Below are 26513 nucleotides of genomic sequence, written 5' to 3'. Positions count from 1 at the left end.
ACATTGTCCACCACTACTGGAAGTGAATCAGACTATGGAGAGTAGGCTGGTTGCATCTTTGTGTCATCCCATGACCAATACTGATTTGTATCCCCTGCATGCAAACAATAAAAGTTCTTATTGACTAACTGGAAATAGAGGTCTTGAAAACCATACGGCAACTTGTATACCTTTTTAATTACACTGATTAACCTTTATCTCCTGAAGCTGTAATAGCCCTTTAAGCCTTTCATTCATAATCAGTTTGTACATTTCCTTTGCTGGCCCCTTTACATTCATGCAACATATTTGGATGTCAATTAAATCCCATACTTTCGCTTAGCTTCTCCAAATATCTCAAGCTCTTGGGCAATAGCTATGTATACTTGTCTCAGCGTGCAGAAGCACAAAGAGATATTGTTTGTAGGTCTGTGCTTGGTGCCTGAGAAGGAGCATTTATGGTATAGTCGGCAACACATAAAAAGCACGTAAAGAGTGGCTACATAATATATATATAGTACATTAGTGTATTTCTATAGACACGTGTGAGGGATTTTTCTATGTGCAACATTAGCATACGGAATGGCTGACACCCCGCGGTATTTTTCAGGCGGCTGGTAATTGCAGCCTCTCCCTGTGTCAGGCACACCCAGACTGCGTTCTCCTGCTCTGGCCTCAAAGCTTCTCACAGATATCTGTCAACAAAAAAAGATTTTGTTACCGGCGTCCACAGCAAGTATTCTGCCTGCTCTAAATGGCTGCCTTTTCGCATTCATATACTTATGACTTGCCTCTTTGGCGGCGATCTGTAGATAGTGAACGTACTTTGTTCTTTAGTGGTCCTTCATCAGAAACCAACACTACAGAGTCCTGCACTACAGATGTCTCCTATACTGAAACCACCGAGGAGACCTTTACGACCAAAGTGGCAGTGACCTCTGACACCAAGACTTCAATCAACGTGGATGAAGGAGAAGTAAAGCTGAAGACTGAACTGGATTCCTTTCAAGAAAAGGTGAGCGTGCAGGGAAGGGCAGGTGATGATGGGAGTCTACATTTCTACACACTGTAGATACAGATGTATTAGTTCAACAAGGAAGTCGAAAGAGAGGGAATTGAGCATACAGTGCATTCTTTTTATACTCTTCCACAGAATGCTAAGAAACGGACACATATTCATTATGTATTATATGTACCACACTTGTTAAACGCCAAACAGTGATACACATAAGGGTGTAAGGCCATTAGGCCTACCATATTAGTTCCTGAAACTTGCCCATGCTCACCTCCCGGCCTCCTTGTCTACCTTGACTTTTTTTGACCTACTGTATGATACAAATTATCATTATGGATTATGATACTGAATATGGACAGAGGTATGGTAAAGTTACATCACAGCTATCAGAAATCTTCTGCATTTGGGTGATCTTCATCCTCTGTATAGTCAAAATTACCATTCCCTGACAGTATCTTGAAAACCATGAAAAGTTGATGCACAAAGTTTATTAGCAAAGTTGCAAAACTCTTCATTATACAGTGAATGAGCTTTATTTAATGGGAATAGAATATGACTTTCAAAATGGCCATTTATAGCCAATACTGGTGTAGATGTAATATATCTGAGCTCCATTACTTTTAAAAATCGAACTCTTTCATTAAAGTCTGATCACATTATAAAAAAATTTAATTTGTAATATTTAGCAAAAGTTTAAATTTTGCCTCAGAATATATATTTGCAATTCTCTAATATAGTTACTATAATACTATAAGAGCATTTACTGACACCATTGCAGGGACATAGCTGGTGGGGTCAGGAGGGGCATGTGCCCCAAGTGCAGTGAAGAAGGGGCACCAGCCCAGCCTACAGTCAAAGGAGGCAATCAGATGATTGCTTCAAGAAAGCAGAGGAAGACATACCTTCAGGGCTAAAGGACCTTTAATATGATGATCAGGTGACCAGTATAGGAGACCTGCGAAAGGACCAGAAGAATTTTTAATGATGTCATAAGCATGTGATCAGTCACATGAGTAGGAAGAGTCAGACTCCAGGTCTACTGTTAGGGGAGGTAGTTGCAGTTTTTTCTACAGTGCAGGCAATGAAGATCCTCATAAGAACCTGTGTGGTAGCAAATAGGAGGTCACCATCACTATGGAGGAGGCTTAGGTCAATCTCACACGGATGGGTCAGAGTCTGCACGTACCTGTTTAAATCTGTAGTGTCGATGGCTGCAGTGAACCGCCATCGGACATGCACAGTAGGGATTGTTCTTTAAATCACTGGTTTTCCTGGTCGTTACTATACGATGACCTATCTGCCGCGACCTATCTGCAATGTCAGTTGTGGAAGGGCCGCGGTTCAGACGGCTTCCATTGACTTCAATGGAAGCTGTCTGTGTGGGACCCGCAAGAAAATAGAACATCACACAATTAATTTTTGCTTGAGCGGAAATCGCAATCATTGTCTGCTCATCTAAGTGGACATGCGAGAGTTCTATTTTATGAAAGACTGCAGAATACAGTGGAACGTCTGTGTGGGTGATGATTGCGGATTCTGCAATTCAAACACGGTCGTGTGAGACCGGTCATATAGGAGGACACCATCACTGTGGAGGAGGCTTAGAGGGGGATTATTTCTGTGTGGGAGATGGAGGAGGAATATAAGGGCCCTTTGACACAAGAGGAGCGTGCTTTCACACAGGAGCAAGGATCGCTCACTGAATGGAGGTGGAGTGATTGGAGATCATACCGGTCGCCCGCCTCCATTTGCAGTGAACAGGCCGTCATTCATAGATGAAAGACAGCTTGTTTACACAGGCCGAAAATCAAATTCTCCGCTCTGTCTCATAGCGGCATTGCATATGTACAACGTTGAATACACAACCCATAGAGAACAATAGGGCTGTGTGCGCGTAATACATGGTGAAATAGAACATGCTACGTTCTTTTTTATGCGCGTATTACATGCAATGTATATGCGCTAATGTGAATGGATTAATGAAAATCAATGTACTTTCATTGACTCCATGCACCGCGTATTACGTGCGTGTAATATGCGATGAAAACACGTTTGTAGGAATGAGGCCTTAGAAGGATCACAAGCATCTCTCACTAAGACACCTTGAAAATGCAAAGTCTAAATATTCACTTTTATTACCTAATTCTATATTTCAGATTAAGTACTTGGAGAAGCAGCGTGAGGTCTTGGCAGAACGCTGGTCAATGCTGCAGGTATCAGAAGATAAATCTGATAAAGACTTGGAACCCATTTACCTCGCATATATAAGTCGCCTCCTTGGACAAGTCAATGGTGTAACCAAGAGAAACAACCAGACTCAGAAGAGCCTGCTGGAACTGGTGGATTCTGTCAACGACATAAAAGACAAGTTAGTTTGGGATCGTGGGATCTTTGTGATAATTTTCTTGAGTTGGTTGTTCAACTATGGTTATTTAAGAGGTTCCTCATAAGTCAATACATGGACTAGAGGTTAGCAAATAGGAGGCTAGACTGATGTCAGGTCCTGGAATCCATGCTTAGTGACAGGGTCAATTGATCTGGTCAACTTTCCTTGAAAGTTTACCGTAGGAGACAGAAGCATTTTGCCTTCTTCTGGATCAACACAGTAGTATTATAGGTTAGACTCGATGAAGCTGCGCCTTAGTTCAACCTTGTCAACTATGTAACTATCGTGTTTCAGTAATATAAATTTGTGAGGTCATGTTTCTGCCAGCTGATCTGAACAATATTGTCTGTACTGTCTAACCATATCTTATCACGAGTTTACATCATATTTGTTAGGATGGGAAAAAACTCCCACATGCTACTTCTGTGTCTTGGATATGAGCCTAGTAGGTATTTAGGAGTGAGTAAATAATTTAGTAGCTTATAATTATACCTATTAAGTTTATGCACAACATATTGGTTATATATATATAACTTATTAAATTGGTAAAACCCAAGCTGCAACACCAAATTGATGGGAGGAACCTGTAATCTAAAGTAAATGAATCAGCACGATTTCAGTAGTAAACCAGAATGTCAGACTATTAGCCTTGTGATTACAGTGATTACACAGTACGTATCAATGTTCATTGCTTAATAACCCATAGCATCACAAGGCTGTTGCAAATGCTTAGCAACACCTGGACCCCTGTGGGTCTACTGAATAGAACGTAGATCACCAGAGATTTCTATGGTGATCTGCATTTGGTTGAGTAGAATCGTAGTGTCAGCGCAATGAAGCGCTATGGGTGTATTCTTGCGTTCCAAATCAGGGTTAAGTAAGAGCAACTCGAAGAAAAACATATCACACAGCATTTGTGTAAATCGTGAATGATTCCATTTATTTGTTGACTAGCCAAAGTATTTATAGTCCTTCTAGCTCCAAAAAACATTGAAATTGAGGCTAAAGGTCACCTAACTTATAAAAATGTATAACTTGTTACAAATCAAGGGGGTTCTTTACTGTAAGAGCAGTGAGACTATGGAACTCTCTGCCTGAGGTTGTAGTGATGGCAAATTCGATAAATGAGTACAAGAGGGACCTGGACGTCTTTCTTGGGCGATACAATATTATATGTTATAATCATTAGTAACTTCAAAAGCGTTGTTACTCTGGGGATTATTCTGATTGCCAGATTGGAGTCAGGAAGGAATCCTTTCCCCTAAATGAGGAAAATTTGCTTCTACCTCATTGGGGTTTTTTAGCCTTCCTTTGGATCAACATTAGGGTGAAACAGGCTGAACTGGATAGATATTTGTCTTTTTTCAGCCTTACATATTATGTTACTATATTAAATCTCTATTATTAGTTACAAATCCTTAGCATGTGCAGTGACGTCGGTCTCTGGGCAAAACTCTTTTCTCTGGTCACGGGCTGTATGCTTATTGTTTGAGATCTTTAATTAGTAATCTATAAACATTGCTGAGCGCAGTTAAGGTTTACATAGTTAAATATATGTATAGAAGATTAAATAAAGTAAAACAGAATTTTAAAACTTTTATATGTAGTCAAAGAGATAATTACACAGCTTTTACTAATATTTAATGCTAAGCCTCCATTCTCCAGCATGCACTGCTTTCTAGAGCAAATCATGTTTTGAGCAATAATGTTTATTGCCACAGATAGAGAGGAGGAGAAGTAACTACTGATACCTCTGGCACTGATTCACTATGGTTAAAGGGGCAGTAACTTTTCAGAGAACTTATGCTCGTCTACTAGCTTGTAAGTCATGTTTAAAGTGGCTACCACTAGAAGTCTCCCTTCCAGCCTCTCTGCAATCCACTCTGTCATTAGGTACAGAGCTTCTGTAATAACAAGGACATAGGGATGTTTCCTTTTCAACAGGGGAAGGAACTATCTTCACATGTGGCTCCCCTGCACTCAGAGGCTGCAGGCTGACAGATCCACAGGCACTGTGATAATGATATCCACAGTCTCTGCCTCTCCTGCTTTTACAGTATCTGTATATGTGTCTGTGAACACATTTTATTGGGTTTACTCACAATTTGACTAGAATGCCTGAACCATCTTGGGAAAGTAGCGAGGTGGGCATTCAGATACTTCCTCCCTGCTGATTGAACCGGAGATAGTGGGAAGTAAGGGCAAGGAAGTGCAGGACAATGAAGTACTGCAGGAATGTCAGGCTTGCTACACTTCCCCTCTCTGAAAGTGGATTGCAAACAACAGAACAGCAGAAAAATGGGAAAGACCAACTGATAATAACTAACATACACAAGGTGCAGAAAATCCTGCAGACTGACAAACAGTGTTGACCTGTTTATTTCTTGTTTACTTTTACCACTAATATCATAGTTTAGTGTGCCTTTAAAATCCAGCTTGCTGAATGCGTTTTCCCCAACAGTAGTAGACACTGGAGGACATTATCTTGCTATCAGTTCATTAGATTTGCTGACAATTTTTATGTCCATCATAAGTTAACATCACATATTTAACAATGCTAATAGAGAAAGGGGCACCATTTATTTTTCTTTCCTAGAGCTTGTAGAAAGGTATGGGTATGGTTTAGGTATTTAAAAGCCTAGTAGCAGCCCCTCTTGGAATAAAGGCATCACATATTCTGTCCTTGCCTTCTAGGTTTGAAGATGAGCTGCGTTCTCGTACTGACTTGGAATATGCCTTTGTGCACCTGAAAAAGGTACAGTAATAGTACTATGCATAACTAGATCCCCTTCTAAACAACCTTTGGGTCATAAATTGATAGCAAAAATGACATGTCTGTAAAGGGAATGCGTCAGCCGAAAATAACTTATTGTATAAATCAGTTTTTATTTTAAACATATTTTTAAAGAATTTTTGATTTCTGTTTTTCATTTTCAATGTTACAATCTATATTTGAAAACAAAAATACCAAAAATCCTGTAGTTTGCACACTGATCACCAAGATCACTTCCTGTTCTGTAGAAAAAATGTTTCAGCAGTCATCTCATTATCATTGCAGGCAGGATTTTAATAAAATATAACACCCATATATATAGATAACACAGGATTCACCATTCACAATAGGTAATGCTCATTGCCAGGGTCTTACAAGAGAAGGCTGGGCTTCATAGCAAAATTTTGAATCTCACCCACCTCGAGCATAAGCATTGACCATATAGTGGTAGATACCAGTCCTACACATGCACTCTGCAGACTGTACAAGTGATTACAGTACCGGTATACCCAGTGATCGCAAGTGATGTCCTGTGTAACTGGAGTCATTCACTTTTCCTGTCTTTTCCATCTGGTCCAGACCTCCATGATGATTTCTCTCGACTACAACTTGTCTTTATAGAATCTTACATACAGCACCTTCCCTACTTTTTTCACACCTCTATACAATCTTCCCATCCATAGTGCCCTGGATAGTATCAATGTCACCCATGGTGCTCCACACAACAATAGTATCCTCCCTTTTGTGCTTCCTGTAGGCCCCACACAGTAAATGCCTCCTTGTCCGCTTGGTTAGTAATAATGCCTCCTTATATTCCTGTTCATTAACCCCTTAATGACATGGCCTATTTTGGGCTAAAGAACGCAACGATTTTTCGCACACCTATCTGCGATTCCTGTTCTCTTCTCTATATGCGCTCAATGGGGCCAGAGGCAGCAGCGCCGACCCCATTGAGAACATATAGAAGACAAATCATTCTTCGCTGCCACAGCTGTAACAGCTGTGACAGAGAAGAACGATGTTTGCCCATTGAATTCAAAGGAGCGGCAATACAGCCGCTCCATTGAAAGCAATGGGCTGCCGGCGTGCGCGGGGTGAATTGTCGGGAAGGGGTTAAATATATAAACCCTTCCCTGCAATTCATTCTAAAATGTGTTAAAATAAAAAAAAATTGTATACTCACCTTTCCGCTGCAGCCGGAGTCCAGCCGCGGCCGCTGTCAGTTCTCCTGAACTGCTTCTTGGCACTATTCAGCCGGCGGGGCTTTAAAATCCCCGCCTGCTGAATGATCTGCCTCTGATTGGTCACAGCCCTGACCAATCAGAGGCTGAAAACACTCACACACCCATTCATGAATTCATGAATGGGTGAATGACTGCTGCCTCTCAGCGCTGAGCCAATCACGGGCAGGTCTGACTCACATCCATTCATGAATTCATGAATGGGTGTGAGTGAGGCATGCCTCTGATTGGCTCAGCGCTGAGCCAATCAGGGGGCAGGTCTGACTCACACCCCCTTCACACCCACTGCAGGACGGCCGCGCGGAGCTCCGGCTGCCGGCAGAAGGTGAGTATACAATTTTTTTTTATTTTAACACATTTTAGGATGGATTGCAGGGAAGGGCTTATAGATTTAAGCCCTTACTGACAATTCATCCCGGGCTCGCCCGCAGTGCATTGCTTTCAATGGAGACGGCTGTATTGCCGTCTCCATTGAATGCAATGCGCTGGACAGCTCCGGCCCGTTTCTAATGAAACGCGGCTAGGAGCAGATTTTCGGGCGATTTGCGGGCGACTTGCGCCCACCGGTCACGCGATTTGCGGATGCGCATCCGTCATGCGATCCGCAAATCGCACGAAAAATCGCCCGTCTGACTAAGGCCTCAGGGAGACAAAATGCTAAAAATTAGCATTTTGCCACAGTTTTTTAGTGTTGTTCTTTAACGCTTTTTTCCGTGCACAGTCAAAGGCATGTGCAACTTATTGTACGCGTTGTTACAGACGTGACAATACCAAATATGTGGGACTTTAATAATTTTGTTTTTACTTTTTTTATGCTAATATGAGAAAAAGCATAAAAAAGGGGTTTTTTTACCTTTTTTTTTACATTTTTCTTTTTTGTTCATTTTTATCATCCTTTTTTCACCATTTGTGTCCCTTTGGGGGACTTACAGCACAGCACTGATGATCGCTATCATAAGGCATTGCAGAGGTACTGCCCTGCAATGCCTTATCGCTTATACAGCGATCACAGGCTATGGCAATATAGGACGCCAGTATCTGGCATCCTGTTGCCATGGCAACCAGCCGGGCTCTCTGTGATTATATGGTGAGAGCCCGGTGATATCACAGAGGGACACTGCTCAGTTTTTTATAGCCCAGTTTATACTCCCGCTCAGTATTTATATTCCCCCTTGCCCCGGTTCGGGGGTATTTATAGCCCATTCATCTCTGCTCAGTATTTATATCACCCCCCTGCCATTTCTCAGGACAATATGCTCACTTCAGACTCCACTGTCTCCACTTCTCAGTTCTCTCTTCACTTCCTATGCACATGGATGCTGCGGCCATTCCCCGGTCTCCTACAACACCATTCAGTGAATGATTATCGCTTCTGTATGAAAGCATAGGACAGATAATCATTGGGATGAATGTCGGGTGCTTAAGCGATAGACAGTTGGCCGGTGTAAAAGGACCCTAAGAGATACTGAGAGGACACACATCTACATACAGTTGAGGGCCCTTTGCGAATACTCTCACTGTCCGTCCCTCAGCACATCATCTAAAAGATGCAATGAGAGAAAGAGCTCTGTGTTTTCACGTATCCAGCTAATATCTTCAGTTAATAATTACATATATATACAGTATGTATAGCACATGCGTATTACACAGCACTTTACATCACATGATATTGGGTTCTGTCCCCATCGGGTCTCACAATCTATAGTTACCTATCTGTATGTTTTTGAAGTTTGGGAGAAAACCGGAGTATCCAGTTTCATGTATAATCAGCTTAATGGACTTTTGTGTGTTTTAAGTGTTAGTAACAGTAACTGAATGTGTTCTTCTATTGTTTCCATATCTGTGTGCCACATTTATATGGTCAGTTGACTCAAAATAACATGATGCGCAATTTCGTAAGACGTATTAATATTTCAAAACCCTGTTAAAACCTTTGATTTAAAAAAAAATAAAAAATTTTTTGCTGGAGGGGCTCTTGTACTGAAGTTTACGGTGGACTTCAATAAAAAAGGGCAGTATTCAAAAGATACCTTGCACAAAGCCGCTTGGTAGTTGCTGGCATATGGTAGCCGTGGGCCCAATTCAGAATGTCACAGGCGCTGCAGCCAATAACAGAGCTTTGCGCCTGATCACTGAGCTCTGCTATTGGCTGCAGTGCCTTTGACGTCCCGTAAACTGGGCGGGCCTGCAGCCTGTAAACAAAGAGAGCAGCGGAGTACCCATCACCAACACAAGACACAGCTGGAGCGGGTAGAGGCGTAAAAACATAACTCAGAGCACCCCTTTAAATATTTTTCCTCCAAATCTTGACTGCAGATCTATGGGAGATATTTAGATAGCAGCTTAAGCAGATGCCAGAGCACATATGAGTCAGCCTAAGGTTTGCAAAGGGTGGCCACTTGTCCCTGACTATTGTAGGGTCTTCTGACTCAGACAGGTAAATGATTTAATGATGATTCACCAAATCATCACTGGGATGATTTAGTGATCCTGCGTTGAGCAGGGGGTTGGACTCGATGACCCTGGAGGTCCCTTCCAACTCTACCAATTGGTTGGGAGACCTTTCTCCTTATGACTTGACATAGCCTCGGCATAGAACACATCCTAGTGCATCCATTTGTGATACATTACTATTTTTGCACCAGGGTGAAGAAAACACAATATCGGTATTAACAAACAAAACATAAAAAAATGTGTATGGTTTGCAGTTACCAAAGAGCAACATATTTCAGTGAGAAGAGTGTACTGTAAATATAAGAAACGTAGTACAAAAAGACCATAAAATGCACTGGAAATAAAGTAACTTCTGACCAAGCATTTACTGTATAGGAAGAGCAATGTAGCAATGTATAAATTCTGAATATTTCATTAACTTACACAGTCCGGTTACTATTAATATTAGAATGATTGTCTTCATCTAGCCAACCTGCCAACATTAGAGCCAGACCTGTTCTACCAGTCACTGCTAACTAAGGCTGATCGCCGGCGGATCATGCTGTGTGAAGCTTTCCCTATCGTTGCTATGGAAAGTGCAGTGCCGGCGTCCACGAGCGGAGAATCTTAGCGATTCTCCGCTCGCGGGATTTAAAACGCGGCATGCCGCGATTTGCTGTGATTCTCCGCAGTGAGCCTATCTATCAGATAGGCTCAGCGCGGAGAGCTGTCAGCTCTCCCCTCTCATCCCCCGCAGTGGAATATCGCTAGCGGTATTCCACCTTGGCCGTGCATGGGGGGCCTAACGTGCCTGGAATATCCCTTGAGTAACTGGTATACAGATGATGGGTTACAGACAGTGACAGCAGGCAACGGAAATGTATCTTTCATCAGCTCAAACCAATAAGGAGCTGTTATCAGATTTCTGGAGAATTAAAACAGCCTAAATTTAAAAAAAACAACTTTTCATACAACTCTGCACAATAGGTAGAGTAGCAAAATTGGCACATCAATTTGAGATAAAATCATTGAAATGACTAAGAATCGACACATTCATAAAAAATTGCATAAGAATACTCATCATAAATGCTAAACAATTACACTTTTATATGATGGATGTCATAGTGGCTTAGGGCCCTTTTACAAGGGCCAAGAATTCATTGAGATTCCCGCGATCAGTGTGAATCTGAACAATTATTGTTTGGTCTAAATGCATGCACTAATAAGCAACAGACGATAAATTTGTTCATTGTTCTATTTCTGCTTGTATAAAAACTGAACGAGGGATCAACCCATGTAAACAGGCAGTCCTTGATCTATGAATGACTGCCTGTTTTCTGTGAATGGAGGCGGGGGGCTGGAACAAGCTGCAGCCTGCTCTGCCTCCATTCACTAGTGATGATCGTTCCTGTGCAAAAACACAGGAGCGATCACTGCTGGGATGACCTGGCCTCGTGTGGTCTAGAGTGTTAAGGCAGCCTAATGCTAAGTCCTAAGCTTTCCCTCACGACCTGAGGGTTGTAAGTTCAATCCCCAGATGGTTCAGGTAGCTGGCTCAAGGTTGACTCAGCCTTTCATCCTTCTCAGCAACCACCAATGTGAAACCTCCCATAAAGTCATGGGCTTATGGGAGGTTTCACATACAGCACTTTTTGGAAAAATGCTGCTACAAAAATCATGGTTCTTGTGGCAGATTTTGATGCAGTTTAGTAAGCCAAAGCTAAAAAGGAATGGGAAATATAAAGAACAAATTTATACTTCTTCCTGTTGGATCCACTTCTGGCTTTAGTTCAAAAATTACAGTGGCGTTTTCTCAAGAACTGCTGTGTGTGAAACCACCCTCAATTAGATAAGAGTATTTAGGTTTCCACCCACAATAAAAAAAATACTCTAGTTAAACTGCTTAAAAAAATCAACCATAGACTGGATGTGTGCACGAGATTGGAAAAACTTCTTGGGATGACCCTCATATGAGTGAATACATCAGCGTTGTAGAACATGTTGGTGCTATATAGGTGGATAATAAAGTATCCCTACTTTGCCATGACAGATGACATCCGGGGAAAGAAGAATCAGACACATGTATTTTCAGCACCCCATTTCTTTGCACCCCCTTCGCCCCTGCATTAGATAAGCTACCACCAGGGCTTTATTGGACAAAGGAATATTATATGGATTCCTGTCTATGAGCCAGGACAAGAGAGAGGCCATCTAAGAGCAGTTCCCAGAGGTGGAACTGGAAGCTCCTGGGACCTAGTACAAAATCTGTAAGAACCAGACTTACAATCTGAAGGACAATATCCATAAAAATAACTATAGTCATTAAACCTTAAAGTTCTACTGAAGTCCCAGAGTGACAATGTGAGGGGTTTTTTAATGATGTGCTGCGGTACGAGGAACTCTTAAGAGATTTATCAGAACTCCTGCAAAAAGAAACTGCAGCAGATACTGGTACAAACTATTCAGGTTACAGCATTCTTGTAAAAAAAAATGGTACTAGTTTTGGTTAAAAAAAATCCCCCTTATTGTGTGGATGCAAATCAGAGTTCACATTAAGGGTACATGCACATGAACAAATCAAAAGTTGTGCCCAAGATTCTCAGATCGGACTTGACTCGCATCGACCAGCACACGGACATCCTGTCTGAGTGCTGTCCATTGTGCAGGAGACCTCAAAATTGACAAGTGCCAAGGGCGTAACTATAGAGGATGCAGGGGATGCGGTTGCACCCCGGCCCAGGAGCCTTAGGGGGCCCATAAGGCATTTCTTCTCCATATAGGGAGCCCAGTAGTATGAATAAAGCATTATAGTTGGGGGCCCTGTTACAGATTTTGTATTGGGGCCCAGAAGCTTCAAGTTACGCCACTGACAAGTGCTATTCTCATCTGGAAATCGCCCGACTAAAAAAAGCCCATGTGTATACATCTATTCAAGTGAATGGGTGATATGTCTGTCCGATTTTTAGAGCAATATTTCAATCAAACAGGGAAAAAAGGCCGTGTGCAGGTACCCTTACAACCTCATGCAATTGACTGTGTTCTTCCAGATCTCCATCACTGTCCATGAACTACTCAATGTCATATCACTCTTGTGTGATTTCTTCTTTGGTGTAGAAATGAATGGTTTTATGTATATTGAAGGGATTTAATACAACTGTACAAATCTTTTTTGCATATAGGATGTGGACACTTGTAGCTTAGACAAGACTGAACTGGAAGCAAAACTGAAGGAGCTTAAAGGGACAATTGAACTTATGAAGAAAGTTTACGAATATGTGAGTTATTGGGCTCTTTTCTGTCGGTAGGCAATAGTATGCACAGTGTTGACATGTACGCTGAACGATTACTGCATTAGGAACACCTACTCAATAACAGGCTGGTCCACCTTTTTGGGCAATCGTTGCTTTTAAACATCAGGGAAAAGATGCCACAAGATAACAAACATACTGCACATTCAAATCGACCCATGCCGATTGCAGCAGCTCCGTCAGTTGATGCAGATTTTGCACATAAGTGGCAGAAGATCCTACAACCCTTTCCAACATATCCAAAACATGTTACATGGGGTTAAAGTCCGATACGTTTGGGGGCCAAGGCAGTGTGCAGTATTTAATGTTGTGTTTCTACAACTACACCGTAGGGATCCAAACTCATTAATACGGAGCATTGTCCTGTTGAAAGATGGCACTTTGGTTGGGAAAGACCTCCTGAAAATATAGGTGCCGATGGTCAGCTAACAGATCCCTGCAGCATTCACCATTCAAGGATTGTGGTATGATGACCAACGTTCCTAGGTCGTGCCAGGAAAATGTTCCGCAAACCATAACACAGCAATCACTGGCCTGTTGAACCTCAAAAGTACATTCATGGAATACGGCACCATGCTGTTTATGCCAGATACAGACCCAGCTATCCGTATAGTTCAGCATGATCCATCACTGCAGACAACCTTCTGCCATGTGTCCAAGGTCCAATTACATCTTTCCTGGGCCCACGCGAGGTGTTGTTGGCGATGATGCAGGATAACTTGGTCTTTGGCTATCAAACCCCAGTTGATGCAAGGTGCACCACATGGTAATTGTGGAAATTTGTCTTAACTTTCTGCTGTTGTACTGCTGGGTCTGTTCGTCGATTGTGGCACATCATTACTGAGATACCAGAAGTGCCACCCGACCTTTGCCTCTAGATCTACCACACATGGCCTGCCGCTGAATAATCTTCTGTCGGATGACTGTCCATGATTTAACCAGTTTTGGTACACTCTTGGTACCATGATTCGGGGATAGTCAACAAGTGTGACTGTTTCAGGAATACGGGCACCATACATCCAGGCATCAACAATATGCCAGTGGTCAAAGTCACTCAAGTGACCACTTTTACCCATGACTACCAAATGTTGTCTTCTGCTGCGCAAAGGAGAGGTCAGCACATTATCTGAGAGCAGATTGTAATGCGGACATCACGTGGTGCCGCGCTACTGATCACATGATGTCCCACGCCAGCTGTTCCTAATGCAGAGATGGCTCAGTGTAGAAGAGTGTAGAATGAAATAATGGTTTTTCTCTCAATAATCTAACATACCTTTTAAGTATAAACAATCTGATTTATGATTTTTGCTATATTTTCTATGTGTTTCATTCCAGCCTATAACTAGTATATAGAATTGGTGTTATCTATCATTTACTGCACTGAAACGGCTTGACTTATTTTCAAAGGAACTTAAAGAGGTAATGGAAGAGTCTGGGGATATCTCTGTGCTGGTGAATATGTCCAGCGACTGTCCACTAAACCTGGAGAGTGTGCTGCAGGAGGTGAAGGAACGGTATGAGACCATTGCAGCTCGGAGTCGGGAAGAAGCAGAAGCGCTTTCAAGGAGTAAGGTATTTGTTACACAGAACTTGATATTAATACATTTCAGGGTTTATATTGACCATTTTCATAAAATATAAAAGTGAAATTAGTAATTTTTTTTTCTAAGACGGGCTCACATGGCTGTAAGCGTAAAATGCCATGGGGCTCCCACAGCATCCTACAGCTGTGACCCTGGCCGTGACCCTGCGTACAGCCACGTATGCTGGCTAAATTGTACTGTGCATGACCGTGTACTCACGCAAGCGGTCATGCGCACTACACCTGTTTTTTTTGTTGTTGCTGACACCTATACCCGCAGCGTATATGCAATATAATTGTGTATGGGCTATGGGTATATCTGCAGCAATAGAGACAAATGGGCTTTATCTCTCGCATATACATGCCCAAATAGAACATGCTGCATTCTATTTTGCGCTCGCGGATTCCACAATTCCAACACCTGTAAGGCAATACAATTGATTGCCTGGGAGCTACTACATATCACATAGGTGTACAGAGCCAGCGGGATATGCAATTCCAATAAGACCGTGTGAGCCCAGCCTAACTTTTACCAGAATTGGATATCGGAGAGAAAACTGTAATGCTTTGTCCTGGTTTAGTTACAGCAAGGGGTGCAGCAAGCCGGGCGGTATGAAGCTGAGCTGGAGAGCAGCCGCAGTCAGATTACATACCTCAACAGCAAGATCCAGAAGCTGAGGTCAGAGATCTTAAGCTTTAAGAACCAGGTAATTCCTTTATGTTGTAAGACACATGAACAGCAAGGATGTGGATTCTCCAAAGAACCCAAAAGAGTAATTATTTGATACCATAACAAATAATTCTGTATATTAAAATGCAAAGAACGTGAAACACCATTTCGCGATACCAAAAACACAATGTTCATAAACCTTTTCAGTAATTTTCAATGCCTCCCGTGCTTCGAATACGAAAACAATGAAGGTACTTTTGCAGTTTTGTAGTCTTTATATATAAAAAAACAAACACTGCAGGGGTGAAAACTTTTCAGAAGTAGCTTATTTCTTTATTGGTCATACATTTGGGAAAAGTTCTGATCTTTACTGTAGCTGGTTGGGGCATTCGTATGAAAGATCCCATATGATATCCCAAGCATAGGCCAAGCTTTAAAAGAGGCTGTTGATAGGTTATCAGCAGAGCAAGTGGACATGGCGGTGCAGCTCAGCTGAAGCGTACGGACTAATGCCGGCTTCAAACAGACATATTTGCGCATGCAAAGTTTGCACTCACCATACTCGGAGAATAGAACCTATTGATTTGCACATTTCCATATTTTGCATGTGCTTTTCAGTCACGCAAGAAAGATAGGACACGCTCTATCTCTCTGCGTATTTACGTACCAAAGGTCCCCATAGAAGTCAATGGGTAGGGTGCACAAATGTGCGTGCAAACACAAGCAGATGCAAGAAACACTGCGCAATTTCGCTGGAAAAAGAACACATCTGGAACTAATTAGCCATTTCAATAGGTGCCGGGGCTGGTGCGGGACACACCCGTGCCATAATTTACAAGGCTGTGTAGCCTTATTAGTCCCAAGGGTTTTCGATTTCTCCACGAACTTGTACATTTCATTGAGGGGGATTGGGTGCACATTTGCGCACCCAATAGACTCCTATGTTGCCTTTGGTGCAAAAATGCACACACAAAAGAGAAAGTGAGAATTAACCCAATGAAAACAATGAGTTCTATTCTCTGCGCAAATGCGCTCATGCGAGTAAGCCATAAGGCTGTAAACATATGGACATGGACGCTACTACGCTCGGCAGTCCTGAGCGTAGTTGTGTCTGAACTAAGGAAATTTTCTTGCCCTCGCTGGCAGTTCAAACTTCATGCTAGAGCGCTAGAGTTTGGAAAAAAGAGGTGAAAAGATAGCAGCTGCCCGATCTTTCCCACGGCATGTGTTCACTACGTGTGGCGAAGATAGGGCATGTCCTAAATTTTCTCAGCCGAGACATCCCTACAGTAAAAACGAAACCACTGAACTCCTATTGAAATCAGTGGTTTTGTTTTCTCCCATTATACGGCCGTGATTAATACGGCCAGGAGAAATTCACGCTCATGTGTTTAAGCCGCATGTAGAGATGCGCCATTCTGTCGAACATGCATTGAAGGGGCTATGACCAGGGGCATAACTATAGAGGGTGCAGGGGATGCGGTTGCACCCAGGCCCAAGAGCCTTAGGGAGTCCATAAGGCCTCTCTTCTCCGTATAGAGAGCCCAGTACTATGAATAAAGCATTATAGTTGACGGCCCTGTTACAGGTTTTGCATTCGGGCCCAGGAGCTTCAGGTTACCCCTCTGTGTTAAGGGGTTAAAGGGGTTGTCCCACGCCAAAACTGGTTTTTTTTTTATTCAATAGGCCCCCCGTTCGGCGCGAGACAAACCCAATGCATGTGTTAAAAAAAAAAACCGTTTAGTACTTACCCGAATCCCCGCACTGCGGCGACTTCTTCCTTACCTTAGTAAGATGACCGCCGGGATCTTCACCCACGATGCACCGCGGGTCTTCTCCCATGGTGCACCATGGGCTCTGTGCGGTCCATTGCCGATTCCAGCCTCCTGATTGGCTGGAATCGGCACACGTGACGGGGCGGAGCTACGAGGACCAGCTCTCCGGCATGAGCGGCCCCATTCACCAGGGAGAAGACCGGACTGCGCAAGTGCGTCTAATCGGGCGATTAGACGCTGAAATTAGACGGCACCATGGAGACGAGGACGCTAGCAATGGAACAGGTAAGTGAATAACTTCTGTATGGCTCATAATTAATGCACGATGTACATTACAAAGTGCATTAATATGGCCATACAGAAGTGTATAACCCCACTTGCTTTCGCGGGACAACCCCTTTAAGAGAAGTTGGGGGGCCCCAAGATAAGCTTTGGCACCCGGGCCCATGAGCCTTTAGCTACGCCCCTGGCTATGATACTCACTGGATCCCCACATAAAAGCTTCATTCTGTTGATCACTGGGTTCCTTGGGGTCAAATCCCCACTGATCACACATTGGTAACCTGTTTTAAGGACATCAAATTATTGGATTCAAATTCTTATGAGTGGATTATATTTGTTTTAGCAAACCGAATTGTAAAGCAGCTAGAGACCTGACCGAGAGATTCCCTCCCGGTTCTATTATACCTGTATATGTCAGCATATATGATGTCCTTCCATTTACATGTATGGAGGCTGTAGTTATGGAAATGATCTGTGAAACTTCGGAAGTATTTACACAATGCAAAGACGGCACTAACTATATAAACAATGAATGCAAAAAGGATGTTTACTGCGGTGTTCATGGTTACCACCCATACAATTCCAGACGCGCAATTAGAAGTAAGGTGGAAACAAATGCCTTCAATTTCAGAGGCATATAGAGGTTTCTTCTGCCAAAGTTCATATGAGTTCAAAAAATTAAAATCGTGGCATGCTCCATCTCATGCCGTATTAGGCAAGTATTCTTCCCTAGAAGCCTTAGTTAGAATGTTGGATCCGAGATTTCCACTAATGAAATCTCCAAACTGTGTGAAAGAGGGACAACATATTTAAGTAGTACCACGGTCCTTTCAATCTGGAAATCATTAATGATCCATAATCATGGACTACATTGTTCTGATGTAAGCCAGATCCTTTTTGGACGAATTTATCATAAAAGTGAAATTTAGGTTGAATATAACTAACCTGCCAACTCAAAGAAGTAGACTAGACGAATACCGAAGAGCAAGTAGTTGGTACCAGCAACCAACCCTTGATCAAAGGTCACGTACAATAACAGAAGTTGGAGCTATCTAAAAGGCCAATGAAAGCTGTGGTTTATTGACCCATGTTCGATACAACATTGCAGCTCTACACCACAGCCTTCTTCAAGCTTGACGGCTAGAAGGGGCTTTCAAGGGCTTAACAAAACTCTGAAATAGAGCTGAAACGTCACATTAAATGTGCGTGAATAAGCCACAGTTTTCATTGGAGTTTTGGAGAATTATTGGATCATTAATTGGACCTACTGGATATATAGTGTACAGTATATACCGGGTGTTTCACTTAAATCGCAACCCATGAATTTCACAATATTTGTATTCGGGGCAATGACATCCCCAAGTGTAAATACCAAAACCTACCTTGGTTCTTGGTGAGTTCAGAGTCATCACAGATGATGTTGAAAGTGGCCCCTTCCGACTTCCAGCTTCTGAAATTTAGTACCGTTCTAGACAAATTACGAGCCGAAACAAGGGTTGGCCTTCGAGTGATACAGCCCATATTTACAAAAATGTAGAAGTAAATTTACACAGATCGATAGGGTGTTACAATAAACGTCACTATCTCATTGGAGTGACAACTAATTTGTCACTCCAATTAGATAGCAGCAGTCATTGTGCCACCATACATATTTGCAAAAATGTCCTAATCTCCAGAATGTGCTCCAAAACTTTGGGAGTGATCTAGTGGATTCAATACACCAAAAAACAAACCTCTGACACAGTATGAAGGTCAATTTCTCTGTAGGTTGGGAACCAGCTTCTGCATGGTGAACCCCAGACCACTTCAACACACTCAAGTAGCAACACAAGTTTGGTGAATCTTTTTTAAGGCATTCTAAGAAAAGTTGGGTTTTAATATTTGTGAAAAATATTAATATTTTTAGGCGATGAACTGAAAGCAGGGCATCAAACCTGTCCCATTTAGTGAATGTAATCCTTTATCCATCACTGAGTCACCCCATTATGGATTTTACCTTGGCTTTCTGGCATTTCAGAGATTGGAGGGAAAGAGTGTCGGCACACAGTGCATATTGTTACACAACTGGACAAGCATATTACCATTCATTGATATCAATCTTTCACCAGCTCTTCATGTATCATAGGGTGTGTGGATTTCATGATCAAAATTAAAAAACAGTAATAGACATAAATATAGTATCGGTTGATTATTCATTAGGGAAGAGGTTAGCATATGATTCAACATCTGTGTAGGTTCTGAACTTTATTTTATGCTGATTTTACCACATTCATGTACTCTATACTTGAAACATTGCTATTTCAGTCCACACAATTGGATCAGCAAATTTCATTGGCCAAGACGAACACTGATACCTCTGTCCAAGATGCCAATGTAAAGCTAGTGGAAGTCCAGGAGGCTCTGCGAATAGCCAAACAGGAGGTCGCCCGGCAGCTACGAGAATACCAGGATCTGATGAATGTTAAACTGGCTCTGGATATTGAGATAGTTACATATAGAAAACTGCTGGAAGGTGAAGAGAGCAGGTGAGGTTCTCGAATTTACCATATTGTAATGATCAATGACATACGAGATGCCAAGAAAATATTTTGCATCTCATTTGCTGTCTGCTCCAACCAAACTTCATATCTGCAGGGTAACATTGACTAGGACATTACATGGATATAGTAAATACTATATAATACCTCTGCCTCCTTTTTCTACAATGATACCATCTTCTCCTACAGACACCTAACCTAGACTTGAATATTAAAGTGAATCTCTACCATTCCCATCCCTAGCTGATCCAGAGCTGAAGATAGCCGAAGACCTGAACTCGGCTATCTCTGGAGATCCCATTGAAATGAATGGAGTAGTAGTGTACATGTGCAACCATTGTTCCTTTCATGGCGGAACATCCTGGACCCCTATTTTCCCAATTGGCAAGTGTCCTGGTGATTGGACCCTATATGATAACCCCTTTAAGGCTACCTCAAACCTCTATAAGACAATGCATCCAAGCTGTAGTCCTTGAACATGGCTGATCTTAGCTATGCTTTACAGGAACACAACTAAAAAAAAAACACATTTGTACTACAATATCCAGCCTGTAAATGATGTATAAATCAATGGCATTCCATGGGTGCAAATTCAGTAACAACATATTATCACATATTTAATGCTTCCTTGTAGTCCAGAGCTTATAAGCCTCTAGATGTAGATTGCACCTACAAGTTGCAAAGTCAACCAGTCATCTATGACACTTCCAAGAGTTTATTCCTTCTATTCCTGCTCCAGTAAATTGTACTAGAGATCTCCATGGTATTCTTTGTTGTACGTATGACTTTGTGGACTCATCATTCAGACTTGGCTATGGTTTTACCAGAAAACCACAATGGATAATATGCTACTATACTAGTTGAACTTGATGATGGTGGCTGAATAAAAAAGGATTTTAACAACCTAGCTAATCTCACCTTATTCCTCTTCCGAGTGTCACTTCACACAGATCTTCTCAGTTTCCGTTCATAAATTGTATTTTGCAGATTAAAGTCACCTCCCATTGTGAATATTCACCGTGAAACTGGTAAGAACACAATCCTAACTGAATATTGCTTTACAGCAGATAGAATATACTTCAGCCTTCCAATATTTACATTAGTCCCTATTCGAATCTACCATAGAGTCAATGTAGCCACATGTGGGGTGTCCTAGCCTTCATAACCAATACTCAGAAAATAAGACAGATACATCAACAAGCAGTATGAAGAAGACGAGGTCTGGCAACTTCAGCATTTGTCCCTGACGTCATATGCAAGTCTTAGTTCAATTTCTGTGTTTCACGTCTGTAACTGGTCGGTGTTTTTCGATGGCTACCTACATATATATGGTATGAAGCACACTGAATTACAGGTACATCACAACCTACCCAGCCAAGCACACATAAAGGCACCTACATATGGTCTAGTCACTTATTACTTGTTGATCCAGGAATTATTCTGATTGCCAGACTCGGAGTCGGGAAATAATTTTTTCCCTCAAATGGAGAAAATTGGCTTCTACCTCATCGGGGTTTTTTGCCTTCCTCTGGATCAACATTGGAGGAAAATAGGCTGAACTGGATGGACATATGTCTTTTTGTGGCCTGACAAACTGTTTTACTGCGTTACATGCAACAGTAAGAGTTTTTTTCCTACAGCAATGTATACAGCTAAATTAAAATATGACATCTTGCTTTATTCTGCAGACTACAGAAGACCCGATTTCCAAAGGTCCTCCCGAACTCGAACAAGCAGCAGTTCATGGAGTGCACACAGCAATACGTCAGATAACTGAGCGGTGTCTGGATTCTAGAACACCACGTTATGTCACTGCCATCCCTTTCTCTTCCTGCCATATCAGGCTAGCACTAGTGGTAAATACACTGCAACGGCCTGCAAACCTTTTTGAGAAAGTATCACAATAAAAATGTATCAAATTGTACTTATGATACGACTTATACCACTCAGATGCGACTGCAAGGTGTAAACTTTTAAAATGTTTTTATAGCTAACTCATATATTGTACTGTTTGTCTCACTGTTATATGTATCACTTGCCTTTACATGTTTCATATTAGTCACACACGCAAAGATAATTATAAGATTCTGTATGAAGAAAGCAACAAGGAAATAGGTTGAAATAAGGTATTATCAATAAGTGAATAGTTAAGGCCCATTTACACGGAGCGATGGCGGCTCAAAAATCGCTCAAACTACAGTTTGAGTTACAGCTTTGAGCAATCATTTTGCATAAACTATTAAGTAGCTACTCAGTTACTTAATAGCTTATTAGCGTGCAAATGAAGCCTTTCGCTGAATGCAGTTTATAACTGGAGGGCTCTTATCTGCATTCAGCTTCTTTGTTCTCTGACGGGTTAAATAGCTGAGACAATACTATCAGCACTACCCGTGGAGAACTCAGCATGCGGTCCTGATAAAACCACACGATGATTTTTAGGTTGGACTGAATTTAACGATCAGCTAGCAGTGCACGAAAAGTGCTCGGTGGCCGCGCGTTTAGACGCAACGATTGTCACTCAAAAGATTGGTTTTGAGTGATTTTCGAGCAATCATCACTGCGTGTAAATGGGCCTTTAGCCAACTAATTAGCCCTCTTTGCTGTCAGACATTGAAGACGGCTTTCTTAGGGCTCTTTTACATATGTTGAGAAATTGTTCAGATCACCAAGAATTTGAATGATTGCCGTTCAGTCTGAATATACAACTGAATGGCAAACGATAAATTTGTTCATCGTTTAGCTTCTGCATGCCTAAAAACTGAACGACAATCGGTCCTTGTAAACAGGCAGTCGTTCATCTATGAGCGACTGCCTGTTTACTGTGAATGGAGGTGGGCGGGCCAGAATGATCTCCAGCCTGCTCTGCCTCCATTAGCACAGGAACGATCATCGGTGGGATCTGTCGGGCATCTGCACCCCTCAGGTCATCCCATGTAAAAGCACCCTTAATGATTTAAATCATCCAAAAAACCAGCCCCTGCGATGATGTCATATATGATGAAGGAAGACTATCAACCACAGGACCCGATGTCGGGACTAGGCCAGAAGTGGTGGTGCTGGCACCACTGCATTGGACTGGATTGACTAAGTATTTTAGCTCCCCTTTAAATCTTTGGTCATTAATTTTCTTTCACTTTTAGGACTTTTCTTTTGCATTTTCCACAGCACTATTTATATCTAGAAAAAAAAAAATCCTAACATACTGTAGTTTTCACTCTGGCCACTAAGCTTAAAGAGATAATCCGATCCTGGACAAACAAAGAAGGCCGCACTGCTTCTCCAACTATGTGATACACGCTATACATTAGTATGCATTGGTAGTCTAAGACACTACATGGTGCTCTGACTGTCCAGCACTGTTCACGAGGGCAGCACTGGTCAACCAAAGCAGGTGTAGTGTCTTAGACTAATGATATATACTAATACACAGTGTGCATTACATAGTCAAAGAAGCAGTTGGGCCATCTTTGTCTGTCCACGACCGGATGGTCACTTTAATAACAGACTGCCCCATACAGCAAGCACATACAGCATTGACAGGAGATGTTCATAAACTTCTATGGGAGAATGTTCTTGGCATGTTCTGTGACCTGTCCAGAGGACATTGTGCAGGGAGGGGTAGGAGGTGAGCTGTGACCACCACCAAATGTAAATGTGGATCCTGTGTTATCTACATATAAGTGTTACCTTTCATTGTAATTATGTCTGTGATGATATTGAGATGACTGGTGAGAAGTTTTCTCTACAGAACATGAAATGTCGGACTATTATTAGGCTTAGTGGCCAGTGTGAAAACTGCAAGATATTAGGTTCTATTAAAAATATAAGTAGTGACATGGAAAAAAAGCAAATAAATTGCCAAACATTATTAAAAAATATGTTTAACATAACTTAATTTAAATAATAGGTCATTTTCTGAGATCACCTTCCTTTTAAAGGGAACCTGTCACGTCCCCACAGCACCATACGCTAAGTTAGGGAAGGTGACAGAGAGCCGAGTGGGGTACTTTTATACACATCTGCTCCCGCCATCTGGCGGTGCCCCCCTGAAGTTGGTGCGTGGCACGGAAACCTGACTCTTTGCAGAATCATATGCACGCTCTCCTATAACAGTCTATGGGACAGTGGGCACACGGGACTCTGAAAGGAGTCACATTTTTGTGCTGCACACCAACTTCAGAGAGAGACACCGCTGGATCGTGGGAGCTGTTGAATATGAAAAAAACCACTTGGCTCCCTGTCATTCCCCTAGCACCACTAGAAGAACTTAGTTTATGATGCTGTGGGGACGTGACAGGTTCCCTTTAAGTGGCGGTACACTCTAAAACCGTATGAAAATCCTATACAATGTGTATGTAAATATTTGATTTTTTTATCAAGAACTTTGCAGTAGCAAACATTTTCTTCCAATGTATCCAGCCTTCTTTATTTGTGAGGGACTCTACTGTCCTTATATATCGGTTCACATAAATGAATGCTCGGGTGTGCAGGTAAATGTATTCCCCAAAATGTCACAAATTACCGCAACGCTACAGACTGCTCCTTGTACCTACCATAAGTGCCTTACACTACTAATCTACTCCATGTATTGAACTGTCACTGTTTTAGATATTCATTTGCTAACTTCTAATTCTATGACTGTAAATGCTTTGCACCTAATAAAGGATGCCACCGGGCTACGGGCAACATCTGCACTTTTGCTTTGCAGTAGTTTTTGTAAATCTTTACCAATGCATTTCTTTTTTTGTTGTGTAAACTATTGCCATTAAAGGCGTTATATTGATCCACTGTTAGGATAGGTCATCAATCTCAGATCGGTGATTTTTCCATGGTTGCTGAAGCCTGTGGTTGGCTGAGTGGTCAAGTGCACAATATACAGCATGTGACCGCCTAGCAGCTTTTTTCTGGTTTCAAGTAGCAGACATCTGAGCTCTAGCACTGGACAGTTAGCAGGGGTGGGCTGGGCATGTTAGCCCCCCTCCTCACCCCCCCCCCAACCCACCCCCGGGCTATTACCCCCGGGCTATTACCCCCGGCAACTATTTTGGGCTGGCCAGCCAATCTAACAGAAATTTGCACAGTGCAGAACTCTATTCTGTGTGCCTCCTGACCCTGGTGTGTACTTCTGACACAAACTATACCACTCCGTCCCGATCACTTGTAGCAGAAACTGTGAAAGCTGCACCAGCAGCAAAAACAGGACAAGTACAGTAGGAAAAAGGAGGCTAACAGCAGGAAGGGGTAGACTTACCGCTACAAGTTATTCCTATATATGGGCCACTTTGCAGTGCTAGGCAAAGTGTGGCACACATAGTATAACATAGTATGTTAGGCTGAAAGAAGACAATGTCCATCCAGTTCAGCCTGTTTCCATCCCCCTTGTTGATCCAGAGGAAGGTAAAAAAAAAAACAATGAGGCAGAAGCCAATTTAGCCCATGTGGGGGAAAAAAAATCCTACCTGACTCCATAATTGTAGTCAGAATAATCAATTGAAAGTTCCTACCTAAGTCCAAGACCCGGAACAACAACCCCACTGGTTATTTAATGTCTATATCCTGTAATGTCATTGAACTGTAAAAAGACATCTAGCCCCCTCTTAAACTCCTCTATGGAATGTACCATCACCACGTCCTCAGGCAGAAAGTTCCACAGTGTAAACATCATACATCTTTTACCATAAAACCTTGTTGGTACCACAAGAAAGACCCCTCTGCCAAACATTTCCTATTACATCAACAAACAATAATATTTAAAATAAAACTGTAGAACTTAGGATGGGGTGAAGGAAAGCAGGGGGAGGGTTGAGCCACACGTATTATTAGAAAAATTAAGCCCTCTCAAATGAGTAAGGGAAAAGTGAGAATAGGACAGGATTAGATAGGAAAGGGAAGAGGTCAAGGGTAGGGCTGACTCCCACCCGTGAGTGCCACAAGGTGCAGGAGTCGGATCCTATGTCGTGGCTAGCCTCGTGGAAAACCACCTCCCCAATCTGGGGGTAGATCTGAAGTCGAGCCAAGGCTGCTACACCGCATAAAATGTGGAAGAGATAAATCCTCTTCAACTCTCATCTCCTCATAGCGCAACAAGGTGTTGACCACCTCCACCAAATAAACTCTGGTTGGGGCTGCGATGGATCTCCAAAACCTCATGATTATCTGCCTGACAGCCTGGACAAAGAACCGTAATAGACTCCCTTTTTATACTAGGCATGGACTCTGGGAACATGGACAGCATCACCATCTCAAAGGTGAGAACAATCGGAACACCACCCATGGTGTTATATAGGGCCGAAACGTCCAACCACAGAGTTGCTATAGGAGGCCAATCCCACAAAATATGTGTCATACTGCTCCTGTCTCCCAGACACCTCCAAGACAAGGAGGAGGACTGAGCAAACATTTTATGTAAACACTCCGGCGTTCTGTACCAACGAGATAAGATCTTAAAATTGAGCTCCTTGAGTCTGGAATATACTGTAGCCTTATGTGTTAGTATGAAAGCTTTCTGCCATAGCCCCCCGGGAGGTGATGC

General features: G+C 42.3%; 1 protein-coding gene across 1 annotated transcript; it reads left to right on the top strand.

The window, feature by feature from the left end:
- Positions 1 to 516: 516 nt before the first annotated feature.
- On the top strand, positions 517 to 24675 carry LOC136582861 (keratin, type II cytoskeletal 80-like). The gene is made up of 9 exons (XM_066584139.1): positions 517 to 994; positions 3151 to 3362; positions 6075 to 6135; positions 13007 to 13102; positions 14543 to 14707; positions 15299 to 15424; positions 19749 to 19969; positions 20969 to 21009; positions 21670 to 24675. The coding sequence occupies exons 1-9, from the start codon at positions 734 to 736 to the stop codon at positions 21756 to 21758; spliced, it is 1272 nt and encodes a 423-aa protein (XP_066440236.1). The 5' UTR covers positions 517 to 733; the 3' UTR covers positions 21759 to 24675.
- Positions 24676 to 26513: the final 1838 nt, after the last annotated feature.

This window comes from Eleutherodactylus coqui, chromosome 1 (genome assembly GCF_035609145.1).
Source record: "Eleutherodactylus coqui strain aEleCoq1 chromosome 1, aEleCoq1.hap1, whole genome shotgun sequence".
NCBI lineage: Eukaryota > Metazoa > Chordata > Amphibia > Anura > Eleutherodactylidae > Eleutherodactylus > Eleutherodactylus coqui.
The sequence above is the reverse complement of the archived record's forward strand: the minus strand, read 5'-3'. Positions and strand labels throughout refer to the sequence as shown.